Source organism: Stegodyphus dumicola, chromosome 5 (genome assembly GCF_044657685.1).
Source record: "Stegodyphus dumicola isolate Sdum_Otavi_A_Nest chromosome 5, ASM4465768v1".
In the NCBI taxonomy this organism is placed as follows: Eukaryota; Metazoa; Arthropoda; class Arachnida; order Araneae; family Eresidae; genus Stegodyphus; species Stegodyphus dumicola.
The window spans coordinates 46,136,690-46,157,879 of record NC_140772.1 but is presented as its reverse complement, the minus strand read 5'-3'; the positions used below and the strand labels follow the sequence as shown (position 1 = coordinate 46,157,879).

At 32.4% G+C, this 21,190-nt stretch overlaps 1 protein-coding gene across 2 annotated transcripts in view; it reads right to left on the bottom strand.

Annotated features, from left to right (window-relative positions):
* LOC118182861 (multidrug resistance-associated protein 1-like) overlaps positions 1 to 21,190 on the bottom strand; it is a 158,332-nt gene that overhangs the window by 83,465 nt on the left and 53,677 nt on the right. For both annotated transcript variants that reach the window (XM_085816624.1, XM_085816625.1), the window contains 4 exons: positions 18,600 to 18,854; positions 18,364 to 18,429; positions 13,103 to 13,240; positions 8,563 to 8,709 (listed from right to left, as the gene is read on the bottom strand). In XM_085816624.1, coding sequence (XP_085672750.1) covers positions 8,563 to 8,709; positions 13,103 to 13,240; positions 18,364 to 18,429; positions 18,600 to 18,854 — 606 coding nt within the window. The remainder of the gene's footprint in view (positions 1 to 8,562; positions 8,710 to 13,102; positions 13,241 to 18,363; positions 18,430 to 18,599; positions 18,855 to 21,190) is intronic.

Here is a 21,190-nt window from a genome sequence, read left to right as displayed (position 1 = left end):
TTTCTATTTTATGCCATATTAGAATATTCATGCCACTTTCCTTACCAGAAACACGCACATTCATTTAATTATTCTTAATTAAATATATAATTAAATGAGAACACTGAGCTTTATCCAAATAAAAACATATCTAACTGTTGAGAAAATTCGCATTAACTAATTGATGCATTAATTCACCAATGGTTAAAGGGGTGCTCGGAAGTTATTTTAAAGTCTTCCGTTTCTTGTATAAAATCAATTCGCTTTTTTGAACTTTTTTTGAACGCTTAAACATTCAATTATATTTTAAAAAATACAAAATAAAAAATAAAATCTGAAAAGTTTCAGATTTTAAATTAAGCCGAAAGGGGCGTTTTTTTAACATTTTGTATGTTACCTTTATTTATTAAATATCATGTTCTTCGCACTTAAAATTTCAGTTCATCATTCAGCACCATAAAATTCATTTCAAGAGCAATAACGCAAAATAATTTTAAATTGAGCATATCTTTAGAATTTTCGATACGCAGTCTCACGCGCTGGAGATAAAAATGTTTTCTCTGCACAACATTGTCATTGCTCGCTTTGAAATCTTTGAGTCTGTTAATCAAGAATTCGTTCAAGTTTTACAAAATAGGAAATCGATAATAAAACAAATTCCAAGTTTCAAATTTGGGCTTCCAGATGTCCATATTCGCAATAGGATTACGTCATTCAAAATTTGATGGCTCTAGATACCGTTGTTTTATCACATTGCGAGAAACATATATACATTTATGCAGATTCCTTATTATTTAATTTCTTTAAATATAATACAGGGCGATAATATTTGGTGGCAACAGCTTGAAAACTGAAACGGGCATTCAGAGTGATTCGACGCAAAATCACAAAACGAAAACAATAGTCCCTCAGGGGCAAAGCCAATTTGGACTAATATACAAATAAATAAATAGATGCTATAGATAAGATTTTTTAATTAAATAATTTTATCAAGGAATTACCGCTTTAAGTCTCAATTGTTTCGTTTGACGAAACGTTTTCTCATGCTTTTCCCTTGATAAGTCTGTGTGAAACCTCGAATTGGGCTAATTGAACATTTATTCCATTCTTTGTATATTATTTTTTTTATCTTTAAAATGTTTTTGATTGTTTGCGAACAAAATTGATGTTTTTTAGGTTAAAAAAAAATTTTTTTTTTAGTCTTTTCTTATTTCCAACGTGTTTTTGTAGATTAAATTATTTAGTAGTTATTACAAGAGGTTTTTTTCGCGTAAAATTTAACTGCCTAAGTATTGCGTTATTGTTTTTACTTGAAGTTACGTGTATTCTCTGGAACTGTAGTATCATATTTACTTTAAAGCATTAGCATAAATTCTTACTTTCCTCTTCTGTGCTAATAATGATTTTGATATAAAATATAAGAAAAGTTCTACTAATGTTGAAGCTGATATGTTAACTAGGAACCTTATTTGTCAACATTTCTATGTGAAAACATATTTATTATCATTAAAAGAAAGTGAAGATCATCAAAATTTAGATAATGTTTTTTACCCTAAGTTTAAGAAACTAATAGTGTGTTAACTATAACAAAATAAGGATCGTATAAAATTGTAATATCGAATCCCTTCGCTCTAAATTACTTGTAAAAGCTCATACTGAATTTGTCATACTGGTGTATCCTCAATGTTAAATATGTTATCTCCTCAATATTATAGGACAAGAATAGTCCAAAATATTAGAAATTATATCAGAAATTATTGTAAACATTATGAATTATGTTAGTTTAATGAGAAAAATAAAGAAAAGAAACTTGGTTTAATGAAACCACCACCAACTGTAAGTCAGGTTTTTGAATTGTGATCTATTGATACTGTTGTTGATTTAAATTATTGTGATCCTACTAAAAAGTATATTCACAATATTACGGATTGCTACTCCTTAGATATGGGCATCTCCTTCTAAAAGTTTAACTATTGACACTTACATAAATTGTTTAAGGCTAATTTTTAAAATTCAGTTCCTAAAGAAAATTTTAAGTGATAGGAATGCTGCTTTTATTGCTTCAAAATTTAAGCTTTTTTTTTGAAAAACCATGAGGTTACACAATTTTTAATCACAGCTGATAGATCATAAACTAATAGAAAACTAGAAAGAGCTAATAATACTATTATAACTAGATTGAGATGCAGATTAAATTCTAATCAAAGTAATATTGCATGAACAAAACTGTAATTAAATCCTTATCCGGGTAATATTGCATGAACAAAACTGTTATCTCAGGTTACTGAAAAATACAATAATATACCACATCTGTAAAAAATACCCACCATCTTATTTAATGCATGAAAAATTACCATATGATCCATTAATCGAAAATTAAGATCTGTAATGAAAAATTGAAACTTGGAAAATTGCTCACAAAATGTCTGATTATTACCATAATATAAACAAGTAAAGATATGATACCCATTTTAGAGCAAGTAATTCTAAACCTGGTGCTTTAGTAGTGTATGAGGAATTTCAATATCCTAACGTCAGAAAATTTTTGTTTTAAGGCCCTTACGAGATTTTGAAACAATATTCTGAAGTTGCTTTGTAAGGATCCTAAGTTTTACTAACGTTTATTTTATTTTAAAACTGTACTATCACTTCTTATTTTCTACTTCCGGCCATAATTAAATGCTTTAACTTGTTTATGCAAATTGTCTTGCTAACGCCAAGTACATTGGTGTGCAAAACTTAAGCAACAATGTAAATTTTAATCAGATAGCCATGAAATTGTAGAAAAGGGGTTCTTGCGTTCAGTACGATGAACACACAATTCAGTAGAAAGGTCATGCGTATGCAAATGTCAAGAAAAAAAGGTCACAGGCTACGTGAACGTACGCAAAACGCGTACGGTCGGCGCGCTCAACTCGAGATTGCCATAAAAGGAAGGATGGAGATGCAATTAAAGACATTCGCTGCAAGTACAAAGAGTTCTTTCGTGAAATATTGGCTATAAGAAATAATCTGGATGACTTCACACGTGGAAGAATGATTGAAAATCTGGAGTATGGGCGAAGTGTGACCAGTATAGCTGAAGAGTTCGGAATCAACAAAGTTGCGTTTCGCGCGTTTAGAAAAGCCTTCCATACCATAGGTACAGCTATTAGAAAGGTTGGTGGTGGCCGTCCCAGGTAAACAACTGCAGCAAATAACCGATATATAGTCTTGCAGACGAAAAGAGTCCGAAATAAGTCAGCAAGCGCCACAGCTCAACAACTGTGAACAGCAACGGGCGACAATTGTCATGGTTTACTGTGCCCAAACACCTTCGCAAAAGTGGCTTATGCGCCTGCCGTTCTGAACGCTGCATCCCTTTGAAAGTTGGCCATCGGCATCACCGTTTACAGTGGTGCAAGAAGCGCAAAAACTGGGCATCTCATCAATGGAGTCGTATCCTCCTTACGGATGAGAATCGTTTTAGTGCCACCAGCGATTCTCAACACAAATTGATTTGGAGAGAGGTCGGGACACGGTTTAATCTCAATAACATTACGGAAAGAGACCGTTACGGTGTCCTGAAGAACTCGTCTGGAGAGGCATTATGCTGAACGGGCGGACGGAGCTCCACGTTTTCGACAGACGTTCTGTAACTAGAGATCGCTATCGTCAGGAGGTGATCCTTCCCCATGTACGTCTGTTCCGAGGTGCCATTGGAGCAGACTTCGTTTTTATGGATGACAATGCACGGCCACACCGGACAATTGCTGTTCAGAAGCTACTGAAAAGTGAAGATATCACTTGAATGGATTAGCCAGCGGGCTTCCTTGATTTAAACCCATAGAACATGTGTGGGATGCTTTGAGAAGACGCTTGTGACACGATTACATCCTCCGGGGAACACCCAACAACTGAAACAGATGCTGATTGAGGAATGGGCATTCTTACCTCAAGATCTGTTGGAAAATCTGGTGCTGAGTATGGAGAGACCATTCGAAGCAACCATTGCAGTAAGGGGAGGGCATGTCCCATACTAAGAAACACCTGCTTGTTGTTCTTCCTCTTGTACAGACAATCATGTGTAACGATACCATGAGTTCAATAAAGCCTGTTTCTGTTTGATCCCATACTGTATGCATTGTATTCATTTTTAGAGGAATTATGCTTTCGTCATCGTTTAAATACAAAATGTTGTCTCTTAATTCTGAATTTCATGTCTTTCAGATAATTTCTCGTGAAGTTATGCCAAAAAGAACACTTGTTGCTTAAGTTTTGCACACCAGTGTACTTAAGTTGTGGCTTTTTGCAAAGAGAGAGAGAGGAAGGAGTTATAGGAAGCAAGCCGCTTGCCACTGTAGTTTTACGAGTTTTCACTCTTTTGCTGGTTGCTTTTAAGGCCAGAGGTTTAGCCCTCTTGTTATTTGCAAACGTATTGTAGTTTAAGCAGCTCGGCGTACTACATACGTACATTTCTTTAAATAAAGGCCAATCTTAGTGCTAGGCATTTGTATACTAATTCAAAGTTAGTTTTTAGTTAGAGTTTTAGTTAGTAGTTTTTATATTCTTACGTTCAGACCACAAGTGGTTGGTCTCTGTATTCCGAAGTTTCGGAAATACCTGTAAAAAATTGAAAATAAAGGGTTTCGTATACCCTTCCTGCTTGTGTTGTCTACTTCACACTTTCTTGAACATAGCTTGAGTAAGCTCCCTGTTCCGATTCAGAACCATTCATGTTTCCAACGCAAATCAAGAGAAATACAAGTCCTGATAGCTTTTGAAATAGATAAACCAACGGTACTGAAAAGAACTCAGAAATTGTCCATTCTACTAGGCTCAGATCTCTTAATCTAGCAAATGAATTTAAATGAACTGTTAAAAATAGTTAAATACCTGTTGCTATTAAAAATGAATTAATTCACGCTTTTAAAGTTATTCATTAACATTGTTTTAAAGCTTTAAAAAAATATTTGTAGCCCGGATGTGACTTTTTAGCCCGATAAAAACTATGAACTGTGATAGATTACTCTCAATTTTGGTTTTTCCTTAATCTGGATTCTTTCCAATATAACCCTTTCCTCCTTCGTGGAGTATTTCCGTTCAAAATTTGTTACGTACGTCCCCCAAAGTCCGGAGATGAGGAGAGGAAAATATATGCGAGATATAAAATGTGAAGTTAAGCTACTACTTAGCAACAGTCCTTTTAATTTCTCATTTTAATTTGGCTACGTCTCCTTTCTGGAATCTCATGTGTTGTATTACGTCACGGAACTTCCGTGATGGTAAAAGTGAGATAAATCGTCATTTTTTGTATGTATTTTAAAAGGTAACATAGGCTTTCTTGGTTAATTAAAAAGTAACATGACAACATTATTATAGAAGGAAAAAGTTAGCAGCTTTCCCGATCCTTGATACATCTAACTCGCCCAGCATTTTTGAGACAAAGCCCAACCTTTTTTGTTTCTCTTACCACAGCAATAGGATACGCCGCCAAGCATGGAGGTAGGAGGTTACTTCCTACCTCCATGCCGCCAAGGGGAGATGTCCTTAGCGAGTCTTTCCTTGATCTTTTTCCGGCCAACGCGGCGGGAAGTCTTAATGTCACAGTGTCATCTAAAAATCAATCCGCATTATGAAAGAGTAGCATTGAGGATATTTTTTATCCAATCATCGTTTAAAATTTAAACAAAAAATTAACTCTATAAATATCCCTTTACTGAAATGCGCATTCTCTTTCCCCAAACTCCTCTTGCTCTACTTGCACGTGTCATTGTGCTATGTCGTCCATTGTCTCGAGATTTGATCAGTTATGTAAAATTAAAGGATGCGTATCGCAGCTGTAAAGATGATGTGGAAAGGTGAATTATGCGTCCTCAGAATTAGTTATCAAGGGATACAATTATGTGTTGTATCTAAGCCACGTTTGCTAAGTTCTTTTCCATTATAACATCTTGTGAAATATACCCAGCTGTATCATTCTATGTACGCTGTAAAGCGTCATCAAATATCTACAGATTTTTATTACAGTGCAGAATAGCCGACAGGATACTATGATCCTACGTGTGCGTCTTTCAGCGTACCTACGTATGTGTAAACGAAAAGTTATCTACAGAATTATGTGTGTGTTTTCTATGGACGTATACATATGTAATAAAAATTTTGATGACGACATAATAAACTGTAATAGTATCGGTGATGGATAACAGATATACATAGAAATAATGCAGCAGTCAAAGCCGATTTCTTTTATTGTTCACAAAACATTTTTGACGAAGACGCACGCTGATAATCCAGTGCAAGACATACGTTCACTTTTGAACTATTAGTTTCATCTGCATCTTTAACCTTTCCTATACTTGAAGGAAGAAAGTGCTGCAATCGACAACAACCTAGCGGGAGAACTAAGAACAAATGCGCAGAAAATAGAAAATACACATCTGGATAAGACTGAATCGGTTTCCATTCAACTTTATTTTGATTGGTTAATTTAAATTTAAATTCGAAAATCTGAATATTATGATTTGCTGAAGCAGTATATAAGTGGCTGCGTCACTGACGTTATGTAAGAAGGGTTAAATTTGAAATGACGCAGCTTTGGGAGATTTATTATAAGCAGTTAATATGGGAAGAGGAAGTAATGAAATTAAAAAAAAAAAAAAAAAAAAAAAAAAAAAAAAGATCTAAAGAACTATTGCAAATTAAATTTAGTATTTTATATTACCCTTTTTAACTTGCACACAGACATACACAAACACACACACATATATAACACATTTAATAATCCTCTGCAATTTAAAAAGCTTATGGGCATATGATCTTATAAACTAAGCGTTACGATCCCCAAAGGAAGCTTATTTTTAAAGTAAATTGATAAGTAAGAAATTTTATTCGAAAGCGTCCTTTTTATTGGCAGATATATCTGCCATGATTGACCTTAAACAGCTATTTCCAGATGTAATTCATAATACGACTTCGTACTCTCTATAATTCCTTCATAAATTATATTCGTGTTTGTTATTTTTTAATTTAAAAGGATTTATTACCATTTCAAATACTTTATTTTCAAAAAACTATTAATGTCGCAAGTGCATTTATTAATCATCTCGAAGAAAATCTCCTCAATGTGTTCATTAACGCTGGATAAATAGATCATGCTGCCAGTCGCTGACGCATAAGATCTTCAATTTTACTTTATTATCATAGAAGTGTACCAATCAATGCAGTATAAATTAATTATTTAATAATTCATTTTAACTCGACTTCTTGACAAGTGGTATTTTGTAAAAAGCGTTATTTTATACCATGTCAGTTGTAAATAAAATAGATTCCTAACATTTCATAACAGGTCGATTGCAAACTTTTATTGTTTACTGTAGTCTGAATTAAAATTAAATCTAAAAATTGTAACGAAGTTTTGCGGTGATATATAGCTCTTAAGCCTCTCTTTACATTTTTGATTTTATTTAAACTTAATGCAAATTTTTAATATCTTGATGTTTTTCTGCTTATACCATTTTGCGTTGAAATAAAATAGAAACAAATGAAATTTTTAAAACTAAAGCTGAATTTACCTGGGATTTAATTTTATTCAAGAATGAAGATCCTTGTTCATGAGTTGGCAACAGTAGATATAATATTTAATCATGAAGAGAAGCGGAATGTTTACATCTTTCTTTAAATTTTTTATTTTTTTGTCTGGTAACATTAAATTGTTCCCCCTTCAAATGAATAAAATGAATTTATTAATCCAAATCATTTTTTAGTTATTTTCTATCGAAGTTTGACGTTCTTCAACGGCAATTAGGGGGGCAGGGGAACTCTGAAATAGCTACTTATTTTGATGATTAAGATTGTCTTTTGCATAGAACAGCACGCGTTATTATCTAATTAAATTCTTATATTTAATGCTTCATTAAATTGTTTAATTAGAGATACCTTTGCGAATTTGGAAGTAAAAATATAGATTTTTTTTAAATATGTATATATTATAATTTTTGAAAATTGAATAAGTTAAAAAAACCTGTAAAAAAAAACACACACACACGCTGAAAGTTGCGGAATTTTAGATATAATAGAAGAATATTTATTGTTATATTCTGCAAAGTTTTATCAAGAATATAATGTTAGAAGCTTTATAGTAAAAAATATTGGGTTTTGAGTACAGTGTTATCGATGATAATTCACTCATTCAGAAACTCTAATTACTGAATATTAACTCATTATTCACGGAATACACGCAATGAACTGCAAGTTTTCAGACTGATCTTCCCCATCCTTTTAAATGAATAAATATCCCATGAAAAAGTTCATGAGGGAAACAGAATTATGTCTTGTATAGTATTTCAAATACAAGTTTCTTGCTGCAAGTATGTACTCACCTAATGGACTAAAAATGTTAACGGAAAATAAATTTATAAAATTGAAAGGTGTAAGGAATTTTTGTCGTACAATTACAATTATTATTATTATTATTATTTAGTTTATTAAAGGCTGCGAGTAAAATACTTTAGTTTCAGTCTAAAATATAATACTTTAGTCGATGGCTTTCATAAACCGTTCATTCGCACTGAGAAAGGAAAGTAATCATATGTTATTACTTACTTGAATAACCTGCGTAAAGATGATAGGTATCATAGAGGTAACGCTTCTCAGTCTGTTGAAAAGCGTCAGAGACACGAAGGCGATACTTGGATCCAATTTATTATTTTCATCCATCAAAATGAATGCCGTGAAACTGCTTATGGCGAACTGGAAAAGCAAAATTCACCATTTAAAGCCATTTTCCAAAGAAAAAACAAATACATCCATTTCAGTGGCACCATATGTAAATTTCTCTATTTCAAAAGCAGAAATGGTAAATATCTGTACACTCAAGTCTCTTTCCAGTCTACAATAGTAGAATAAGTAATAAATATAAAAAAAAATCAGCAAAAAATTTAGATTATGCAACTAAAATTAGCAGTTAATAAAACATATCTAAATTAAAACAAAATTTAAATGTATTTTACTAGACATAATACCCCAGAATAATTGAAATTAGTTTTAAGTAATTATATTACATTTACGATTACATATTTTAACAACCAGCTTCCCTATCACAATGCTACCTTGCTGGCATTGTGATAAGGGCGCTGGTTGTTATAGATTTGAGCCTATGTTCGAATATCAAAGTAGGCATAGATGTTTGTAAGCACTTAAAATTCTACAGAGTCTAAGCTTCTCTAAAGAGGTTGTTGGGGAAGAGGGGTGGGAGAACCCCGGATCCATTGCCTGGGGAGATTTTCCTTCGAAAGGCCAAATTCCAGTTATCACCTACAAGGTGAGCAAGGCTAAATACAACCGTTGTCTTAGCCATGATAAATTTTGTGGACTTGTTTCTGATATTACTATCGAATAAGTGAGATAACTCACAACATAACAGTGTATTTCAATTTTCTTCAAAATGCTCTTCGTGCTGTCCCAACGCTTTTTTCACAACTAGAAACATGGAGACAGTTCTAGAACATCACAGCATCCTTCAAGATGCGGTTTTTATTCTTTTGCACTAATCCATATCACCAAACAAATCGCCTCTTTGATTCACTGAATTGCTTTCTTCAAGGAAATGCGGAAAAAATTACCGCACTGAGCAAGAAGAATCGGGGAGTTTGGCGTAATTGAAACACAAGTATCATATTGTTCTTCTCCAAGAGCTGCTAGACAAAGACAGCTTTTTCAGAAATCCAGCTGGTGTTCTTTCTTTATGGTACCTGTAAATGTTTTCTTCGTTGCTGCTTATGAATGAATCTCTAAATCGCAGTGGTCTTCATTTGAAACGACACTATTTTTTAATCTTGAAGATTACTCCTATTCTTGTGATTTACTCAAAGCATTAGATTCAATGGTTTATAGGAACATAAAAATGGCATGAGCTGCAATTTTCTTCAATAAAAACAAGCAGTTTTCAAAAAACAGCTCTTTATTCTTTGTGGTTGCAATCTTTCAAAATCGCGAGTACGAGTAGTACCACACATAAATTAACAGGGAGGATTCTACTCAGATTGATGCCACTCGCCGGACAGGCACAGGAAATTCTAAATTAACAAAGGCCTAGAGAAAAGATCCATAATTACGAAGCGCTCATATGCAATGTTGTGATTCTGGGTTATTTTAGAGTATCTCTATGTAAAACAATAACAAAAGGAAGTAAGGAATTTGTGAAAAATTGGAAGAATAAAACAAAACTATGAGTTATCAGAATAATATTATTGGTTTAGAAGAGGTTAATTATACCTTGTTTTTTTTTTTGTTTGTTTCTCTTTCATTAGGAAGACCTAAACAAAGTACTTGAGAAAGATGATTACACGGTTTATATATTCCAGTACTGATTCTGGACATATACTTTCAGTTACGAAGTTTGTCAGAATATAAAGTACACGATGTTATGAAAATAATTCCTACTCTGGGAGTATGGTTTATGGGTTCTACTTTGGATTTATGTTTAGAAATACTTTATTGATGAAGTTTAGCTCTTTGAAAATTATTGGGGTAAAGAAGTGGAATTTCTTCAGTAAATATCGGACGTATAACATTCTCCTGATAGTACGTTGAGTTGATTTTAACATTTTTTCCCACTCTTTTTATTTTTAATTTTCCATTTTACGAGAATCCTGCGACAATCAAAATCTCCTCACGGTACTTTCTTTGCATTGACGGAACTGGGCTTGCATATTTTTTCTCTTCGTTTTCTCTAATACAGAGGCTGTTCACCCATTTTTTAGACGAGTTATATTGTATTCATAAAACTAAATTACATAAAATTCTTGTGTTTTAAATGTTCTATTTGACATCCCTTATTCTGAACTATCTTTCGACACCGCAATTTCCAGGATAATAATGCCTTTTGAAGTGGCAGAAGAGATATTCTAGACCATTCCTCCCGAACAGCTTTCCAGAGTTTTGTTAGGGTTTCGGGACAACGTTTGGATAATGCAGTTTTTAAAAGTCCGAAAGCACAAAAATCCATAGGTGACACATCGGGAGATTTAGTAGGGATATTAGTGAAGGGTATGGCCTTGATAACAGTTTTTTGTTCCATTTCTTTTAGGAAATTTACAGTGGATTTTGATGCGTGACTGCTAGCTTTGTCCTGATGGAGTCTCACAGATTGATGGCACTGTGGGTAAAGCGATGGTATTTCATTCAGAAAAACTGGCGATAAAATGTGTTCCTGAAAGTATTTGGAGTTAATCTTGACATTTTTTTGCACCCTTTTTATTTTTAACTTGCCGTTATAAGAAAAACCAGCAACAATCATGAATCCCTTACAAAAACTTTCTTTCGATTCTTTGAACCATGTACTTAAATTTTTTCTCCCCTTATATGATAATAATTGGCTCTTTTTTTGTTACAATCATTTAAATACACCCATGATTCATATATTGTGACAATTTTTTTCCATTTTTCTTTGGATAAGTGTTTCTCATATAGAAATTCTGCAGCGTGTCCTGCGTTGAGCGATATGCTTTGGTAGAAGATGATGCACATTGCATTTTTTCGCTTTCTTAAGATTTAAATCAACGTTTATCATTTTGTTTACAGTGGACACCGAGCATTTTAATGATTCTGGAACTGTCCTTTGACTAGGGGGATTTTCTTTTAACATTAAACAATGTACCTTTGCAATAGTCGAAGATGTCCTTTTTTACCTTGGATACTTGTTTGGAATTTTTGTCCCACTTGAGGCTCCAATTTAAAGTTTTTCCCCCCTTTCTTGTTGATGATATTACCTATCGACGCTTTAGATATCACAAAACCATGACTCTCACATTGTTTTTGGATAACGGAGTATGCATATTTCTCTTCGGAAAGAGCGTAAATGTAGCCTTCGAACCACTGCTTTGTTAAATTCGCCATTTTGAATGAAAGAAAACTTTCAAGCCACAGACGATAATTTTGACTTTTAAAAACTATAAAAAATACACAATTGCAATATAGTACAATTGCAAAATAGTACAATTGCAATTACTTCTTTTGCAGCAAACGATTTTTTATTATCGCTTACCGTCTAAAGAATGTGCGAACAGCCTCTGTAAATAGACCTTTTTGTTGTTGTTGTTGCACTTATTAAGTGAAACTCATGCTTCGTCAAGAGTTACAACGTATTTCTATTTAGTTCCCGCTTAATACTTTTCATACAAGGTTCTATAAATTGTTCTACGATGAGCAAAAGCTGGTGAGAATAATATTTTTAAGCCTTTTTAAGTTGTAAATCTTAGTTTATTATTTTTATTGTTATTTTTGTATTGCTTTATTGTTTGATTTCTGTGTTTGCGGATTTTCTCTTATCACCAACGATTTAACTTTACAAACATTAGAAACAGTACGTACCTTTTTTAGGGTATTCATTTGAAGTCTCGTTTCCATGTAGAAGTAATTCTGGGTTTTTCCTTTTCCGAATAGTAATGATGCTTATTTTGTACTTAGAAATTTTAAAACGATACATTTCGGAATGTTTTTGAATTATGGAATAAGAGTATTTCTCTTCGGAAAGCGCAAAAACATAGCCTTCAGTCCATATCTTACTTACATGCGACATTTTGAATAATGAATCAATTTAAAAGTAGCAGACGATATTTCAGATTTCAAATAGTAAGATATTTTCAAAAATTTTTATTCCAAGACATTTGCTTTCTTTAAATTATTCATCAAAATCATTCTAAAAATGTGTAAACACCCTCTGTTTTAATGCTTCATTGTTTAATTAGAACTATCTTTGCGAATTTTACAAGAATACAATTTATTTTTAAATAAATATGTATATATATTTAAATATTATAATTTTTGAAAACTGGAAAAGCTATAAAAACCTGTGCCTGAAAACACACTGAAAGCTGGGGAATTTTAGACATAATAGAAGAATGATTATACATCTATTATGCAACGTTTCGATTTCTTGAATTATAATCTAGTTTTACTACTTAGAAGAGTATTTTATTTTTACTGCCTTACATCAGACGAATGAATTAATAAAGCAGAAACATTATTGACAATTTTATATTCTTACAAATATGAAATGTTCACAGTTCTTTGTAATAATATAAAATGGTTAACTTTATCAATCATTTTATATTCTTAAAAAGAATTGTGCAAGTATACTTACCAAAAAAGGAGCTGAAACCCATATGAATAAAACGCAGCCGTTCAGGCAAGCCAATTTCTTGATCGAAATGGCTTCTTTTTTCCTGATATCTCCGATGACTTTCATGAATGGATACTCCCAAGCGTATAGTTTCAGTACCTATTGGAAGCAAATCAGAATCAAAATGAAATTACTACGCAAGATTTTCATGGAATATGACTACAGCTTTAAAGCTTCATTTCTTTACTTACGGAAGTTCGTCTAGATGAACTTCTAGTTATACTTTGAAATAAAACTAATACTGCTTTCTAATTCTTCTAGTTTTTTCTGTATAGACCACAAAATTTTATGTGAACAGTTTTGGCGCTGGATTGTAGAACAGTTTTGCGAATGCAAAATTTTATTTTTTACATGATCTCTTCGGGGTAAAGAATCCTAGTACTGATATATTTGTTACGCTTTAATAAGCCAAAAACGAAAATTTTGGGTTGGCCAGAAAGTAATTTCGGTTTTTGAGTATGAAAAAAAATTCAGTTTTTCCTACACACACACACACACACACACACAAAAAAAAAAAAAAAAAAAAAAAAAAAAAAATTAAGCAATCATAATATCTTCCATTCTGTTCGATGATGACCTTTTGCCATCTTTCTGGTAACATCATGATTCCGCGCTCATAGAACTTATAGTCTTTATCAGCAAAAAACTCAACCAAGTGCGATTTGAGGCCATGCTATTACTGAAATTTTTACCATTTAAGAAGTTTTGTAAACTTCGATATAAATCATAATCCGATGGTGCAAGGTTAGGCTATATGGAGGATGTGACATCTCTTCCAAATCAATCTCCAATAATTTCATACGTATTGCTAAAAATATACGACGCCTCGCATTATCATGGTGGAACAAGTTCCCTGTGCGGTTTGCCAATTCTGGTCTTTTCTCTTTTTGAAACAATTTAGCTTTCAATATGATTTGTGTTGATTCATCATGCTTGGACCATAATTTTTTCCGATCAATGTTATTATAGACGATCCATTTTTAGTCAGCAGTGATAATTCGTTTAAAAAAAAAGAGTAAATTGCATCACGTTTGAAATGCATATCTCAAATATTGATTCGTTGTGTTAAGCGAATTGTTTTTTTAATTCGTGGGAAGTCCAAACATAAAGCTTCTGAACGAGTCCAAGACATGTTAAGTGATTTGAAATTGTTGCGTGTGATACAATTAATCATTTTGCAATTTCTCGTACTGTTACATGACAATTCATTTATGGCTTTAATTTTGACATCATCAACTGCAACAGGTCGTCAGAAAGTTAATCACCTTTAAGTGAAAAATTTTCAAGATAAAAATTTTTAAACCAATTTTGACACATGCGTTCTGTTAAGCAATAAACGCCATAAACTTTACATATCTCTCTGTGAACCTCAGAGGCTTTCTCGCCTTTATAAAAATAAAAAAGTAAAATATGTCAAAAATGTTTATTTTGCACCCCATGTTAAAACTGACTGTAAACTAACAGTTGTAAACAAAAATATACGGAACGTGTTTTTATAGCAACCTAAAAGTATCAGCTGCGAAATCTCAAAAATTATAAAAAAATTATAAGATTGAAAGAAGAATAACATCTATTTTTTCAAAATCTATTTTTGCAAACAGAAATTGCTTTCTTGCGATCCCAATATTTTGAAAATGGAATTGAAATTCGGAAGTAAAATAATTTCATATATTGAAGAAATAAGATTTGTCATAATTTAAACTTCTGTTACTCATGCGCATAAGTAAAATTTTCATTATCCACATATTCTTAGGAAACAATTTTATGTGTTAAACTTTCAAGCATTATTCTTCATTTAAATAATGATAAAGATTATTTGTCAATTGGTGTTAACTTTCTGTTGCCATGCAAATCTGTATAAATTCTTATTCTATATATATTCTGTAATAAACTCTTATTCATAAAACATAAACCCTTATTCTATAAATATTCTGTATTTACTGTCAACTACCGATTAATTGGGGTAATTCAAGGAAGGACGTCTGTGATTTAATCAAAATCACGGTTAATAATAGAGCAATTCATAAAAGTGAAATAACTCATGTTTATAATGTACAGAAAAATTCTATTAACGATTTATTTATATTTTCAAGGAGCATAATCTTCAGAATAAGTTCAGTTGGTTACGTAAATTGAATTAGTATTCAAAACAAAAACAAAGGGAAAATAATAATGAAATGTAATATAATGTAAATAAAGAAAGAATAAGTATAATAAGAAATAAAGAAGCTAAATTATAAGAAATGGTAGTAGAATATTTAAAGAAGAACAATATTTGTTAAGTACAATATTTAAAAAAGAAATTGAACAACGTTATTTAGTTCAAATTCGTATAAGGAACGTTTTGGTGTTTGCTGGAGTGGTAAGGATTTTACGTTAATTAACCAATTATTATGATCCCAAGCATAAATTCTTCTTTCCATAGTCCTCATCAGAATGCAAATTAGTTGGGTGAATATTTAAGATGAAGGTTTTGAATATTTAAGTTTCCGAGCTTTTAGCACCCTCGCTTGCAGTTACGTCCTATCGCCAGTTCTGCCAGAATTTATTCTGGCCTTAGCCATTTTGGTAGTCGACGTTAAAAGCCCGCTGTTAAATATTTTGGCCAACTTAAGGGGATCATTTTGTGCATCTTTCTCAAGAAGACGAGTTTCTCAACACCAAGCTTCCACAATCGAAACTACAACAAACATCTGATCCACTAGTGGCAAGAAAAGTGGAATATCCTCACAATAGGACTGCGCGCCCACCGGTTCTTTCCAAAAATCGGCGCAGAAATTAAAAGCTCTAAGTCCTTCATAAAATTTTATCTCACAGATCATGGCCCATATCCAAATTATTTTGTTAAAAGGAACCTCTCTAATAACGACGATGGCGGAGTCAAAGAAGATGCAGACTATTGCCTATTCTTCTGCCTTCTTAAAAGTGATCTGCACATCCGGAAACCCACCAGTCTAGACTTTAAGTTCAAATTACTAGTACTATATCAACGCCATCTGTATCAAAAAATCATGAAAATACACCAAAACACAGTGCTCTAGGACTGGTCCACCAAGTCACACCTTAGGACCGAAAACAAAAACAAAACTGAAAGAGCAATGACCAGGCTACACCTCAATAACTGATTCCGAGCAATATCTGATATCTACATACCAAAAGACCAAATGTACAGAGCTGAGCTCATGAACTTTACGAACTTTGAACTTGGGACTGAAAGATCTCAGCTCGGTGTAGTCTTACATGTTACAAATATCCTCACAGAACAAGAACCAGACATTCCAATATAAGATATTAGCAAAATCAAACCCCATATGTTTTTCTACTTACATAAAAATGTAAAACGTCCAGTGAAACGATCTCCAAAGTATCAACTCTGTTGTACTGTTTACGTAATCCAGTATTGTAATGAGTATACTCAACAGTTTGTGTTATGTAACTTTTCCTAATTTTATGTTAATATGCCTTATATTTAAATCTAACAACAATATAGGAAAAAGAGCGTACAGTCAGTTCCAATCTTTCGATCAAACATTTTACCCTCCGATCCCTTTGAAGTAAACACGCACCCTCGATTTAGTTTTATCCAATATTCATCCCTACCGAACCTTTTACTACTTCAAGGGGTGTGAAATTCTAGCTAGTAGTGTACTGGGGCAATACCTGTTCGATTTTAAGTAAAGTCTCTGATGCCCCATGCACTTTTACCTGTTTAAATACCTGAAAATGGCGGAGTTTTATTTTGTAGGCACATGTAGTGTCAACCGTTAAATTTAAAGAGTTAATAAAAAAAATTAAAAAAAAAGATTATTTTAACCTTCATAGGACTTTGCCATTCTAATTCAAACTAGGACGATAACTTGCTTATAAATATAGTAAGGTTTGGAGAGTATTGATTTAAGCTTCTGTCGAATTAGAAACTTACAGATTTTTTTTTTTTTTTTTTTTTTTTTTTTAAAAAAGATCGATGATTCAACAATTCTGATGTATTTCGGACTATGTTCAGTTAAATTATGTGCTATCCAACGCATTTCCGTGTTTAATTTTCCACAGACCGTATTTTTTTTTTTTTTTAAGATCGATGATTCAACAATTCTGATGTATTTCGGACTATGTTCAGTTAAATTATGTGCTATCCAACGCATTTCCGTGTTTAATTTTCCACAGACCGTATTTTTTTTTTTTTTTTTTTAAAGATCGATGATTCAACAATTCTGATGTATTTCGGACTATGTTCAGTTAAATTATGTGCTATCCAACGCATTTCCGTGTTTAATTTTCCACAGACCGTATTTTTTTTTTTTTTTTTTTTTTTAAAGATCGATGATTCAACAATTCTGATGTATTTCGGACTATGTTCAGTTAAATTATGTGCTATCCAACGCATTTCCGTGTTTAATTTTCCACAGACCGTATTTTTTTTTTTTTTTTTTTTTTTTTTTTAAGTCCTAAAAGGCGTTATCCCAGAAGAGCTATTAGTCTCGAAACGGCATTTTGTGTTGAATCGCTAAAGGCACTGAGTACTTTTCAAATTTTTGCCACCAAATATTACCGCTCTGTATTATATTTAAATAAATTAAATAATGAAACATTTGCATGAATGTGTGTACTTTTGTCAAATTATGAAAAAGCAACGGTTTCTAAAGTCATCGAATTTTCTGAATAACGTAATCCTCCACCTGAATATGGGCACCTTTGTAATTTCTTTTATTATCTGTTTCATATTTTGTAAAACTTTAACGGATTTTTGATTAAGAAACTGAACGATTTCAAAGCTAGTAGTAGAAGCACTCACTGTACGGAATAAAACATTTTTATCTCCAGCGTGCAAGACTATCTATTGGAAATTCTAAAGATATGCTGTTTTTAAATTTTTTTAACCCAAATGGCTGTTAGCCCGAATCCATAATAAGCAAAATTATTTTTTTTTACTAAGTTTGTTTAATTCACGGCTCTGTCAGTCCGGTTCCGGTCCATCGGGAGATAATTGTATACGCTTTGCAACGATTTTGCTTTGCCAGTCGAAGACGAAGAATGGTTGGATTTAAAGAATTCTTTCGCATTTTCTTACTTCTACAGTAGGAATTATCAAATATACCTATCACATTTCAGTGTACATTGTTAAGCAAATGGTTAAAAAAAAAAGAGGGAAATGTGTTATATAATTCATTAGATGATAACTGTAGATTTCGGTTAGTTTTGAAAGCAGTAAAAACAACTCTTACCTTGATTCCATTAAGAATTTCGTTCATTTGTCTCAGTCTTGAATCTTTACATTCCATTTGAAATTTCTAAATAAGCAAATAGTTATATAAATATACAAAGCAATGATACTTATACCTCCTGGTAGAAGGCATGCAGTTTAGAAAAATATTAAACATTAGGGAGGATTCTTTGTACACAGAATTGCAATTATTTTCATTTAAATTTCATTTTTTTCAAAAGTTGGCTGCAATCTCACCTGCTGTTTGTGTATCATGACAGCTAGCTTTGCAGTAATGGGCATAACAATTACCATAACTAATATTCCCGCAAGACACGCGATACCCAGATAGCGCCAGAGAAGAGCAATGGTGAAGATCATATTCAGCGGAAGACTCCAAGTTAAGTTTATGGCCCATATCAGCTCGATTATCTTCTGGACATCGACGGCCACGAGATTGCAAAGCTCTCCGACTGTGTAATTTCTCCTAGATCCGCTACTTAAACGTAGGACCTAGTGAAAGAGGGGAAAAAAAAAGCAGTATGTATTATTTTCACTTTGAGTGCTGAACAGATAACTGTAAACTGAAATAAATAAATAAATGAATAAATAAATAAATAAAAAAAATCTGAAATGTTTCAGATTTTAAATTACGTCCAAAGGGGCGTTTTTTAACATTTTGTATGTTACCTTTCTTTATTAAATATCATGTTCCTCGCATTTAAACCATAAGATCCAGTGCAACAGCAATATCGCAAAATAGTTTTAAAACGAGCCTATCTTTAGAATTTCCGATACAGAGACTCACGCGCTGGAGATAAAAATGTTTTTTCTGCACAACGTTGCCATTGCTCGCTTTGAAATCCTTGAGTTTGTTAATCAAAAATTCGTCAAAGTTTTAAAAAATAGGAAATCGATCATAAAACAAATTTCAAATTTCAAATTTGGTCTTCCACATGCTCATATTCGTTGGAGGATTACGTTATTCAAAATTCGATGTCTCTATGTACCGTTGTTTTATCACAATACGAGAAATATACATACATTTATGCAGATTTTCATTATTTAATTTCTTCAAATATAATGCAGGACTCTAACATTTTATGGCAACAGTTTGAAAAGTGAACCGACATTTATGAGTCCGACGCAAAATGCCAAAACGAAACTAATAGTCCTTCGGGATTCAAATCTCTTTGGACTAATAACATCAAAAATGAAATCATAATATAACAAGATGTTAACCCTCATACTATTTTTGTAAAAGAGAAATGGCGCCTCCTTGAGTAGTACGATGGTTAGCGGTATTATTCGCCATACCACTGGACCAGGATTTGAATCGCAAAGAAGGCATGGATGTTTGTAAATGCGTAATATGGTTGGGGCAGGAGGACACTTAAAAAGTTCTGAAACGAAAGGTCCTGTCAATAGGCTGATTGTAAAGGAAGAGAGGTACGACACCTTTGGATTACGTCCTAGAAGGTACTCTCAACCAAAATTTGAATGAAATTGGTCAAAGTTGCACTTTTCAATCTAAGATACTTCAGACATTGGCCAACGATAGGCGTTCTCTTTACAATGATAAATTCGACTATTTGATCAGGATTTTGTAATAATAAGAGTAGAAAAGATAAATGGCACAGAAAACTGAAAGTATGATCAGTGGTGTCTTTCCATTTGGACAATTCCTGTTGGTTAATTTGCCAAAACTTTTTCTGGTCAGAATATCTTGCTGGAATTTATAAAGCTTCGTCCCACCTATTTTCATTTTTTTCTTATTTTATTTGTATATTAACAGTTTCACAAATAGGATCTCTTTTAGTACTTTATAACAAGGGAAATATGTATTATACATTCGAATTTATCTAGTTTCTTATTATTATTTTGTGCAAGAGAAACAGGAAAACACAGAACTCTATTTTAACGTAGGCCTACGTTCTTCAGTAATGGTTTCATGGACAAAAACTTTAACACGCAAACCATGTCTTAGTGGAACGCTTATATCTCAATAACCGCAAAAGCTATAACTTTCGTTTATGGATCATTTGGTAGTTAAAGAATATCATTATAAAAGATACGAAGAAAGATTTGAAAATTGGAATTGTGGTTGAACCACAGTAGTCTCAAATTTACGCAAAAAAGACATAATATTTTAATGACATCACAAGTGCGAGTGTACGTATAGATTTACGATAAAAATCAGTACTGAAATATGTTCGTTATTTTTCGAATCATCGATCAGTTTTGTATAAAGTTTGCACTACTCCACATTATATTCAGAAATAATGTTAGGAAAAAATAATTAATGCATTATTATTACATTCATTCTATATTTCTCCAAATTTTCCCAAACAATCATTCTTTAAAGCAACAAAATAATATGGAAAATAAACAAAAAGAACGCTTAATCAATCACATAAAATATTAAGAAACTTTAAAATTCTTAGGAAATAGTCCTACGCATCTAAACGAAAGTTTTGAAGAAGAAAATTTTTAATGAAATGTATAACTGATTATTTTTAATAACATTTTTATAACGGTGTAAAGAAATTTATAGGTTATAAATTTTGTCTCAGCTCCCCTGTTTTTCCTCTCGTTATTAAGAAACCATTTTTAAAATGCCCCATTAAAAAGCTTCATAAAAGAATAGTACCAATGTTAAAATTACTAGTCCCTTGTTTTGTTTTAGATGCTAAAATATGTGTTAATATCTACACTGAGTGACAAAAATCATGAGATAACAATGCGCAAATATACAGATGACAGGAGTATCACTTAAAAAAATGTATAAATGGGCAGTGCATTGGCAGGGCTTTCATTTCCAGTGACATCTACCTTAGAACAGCCCGATA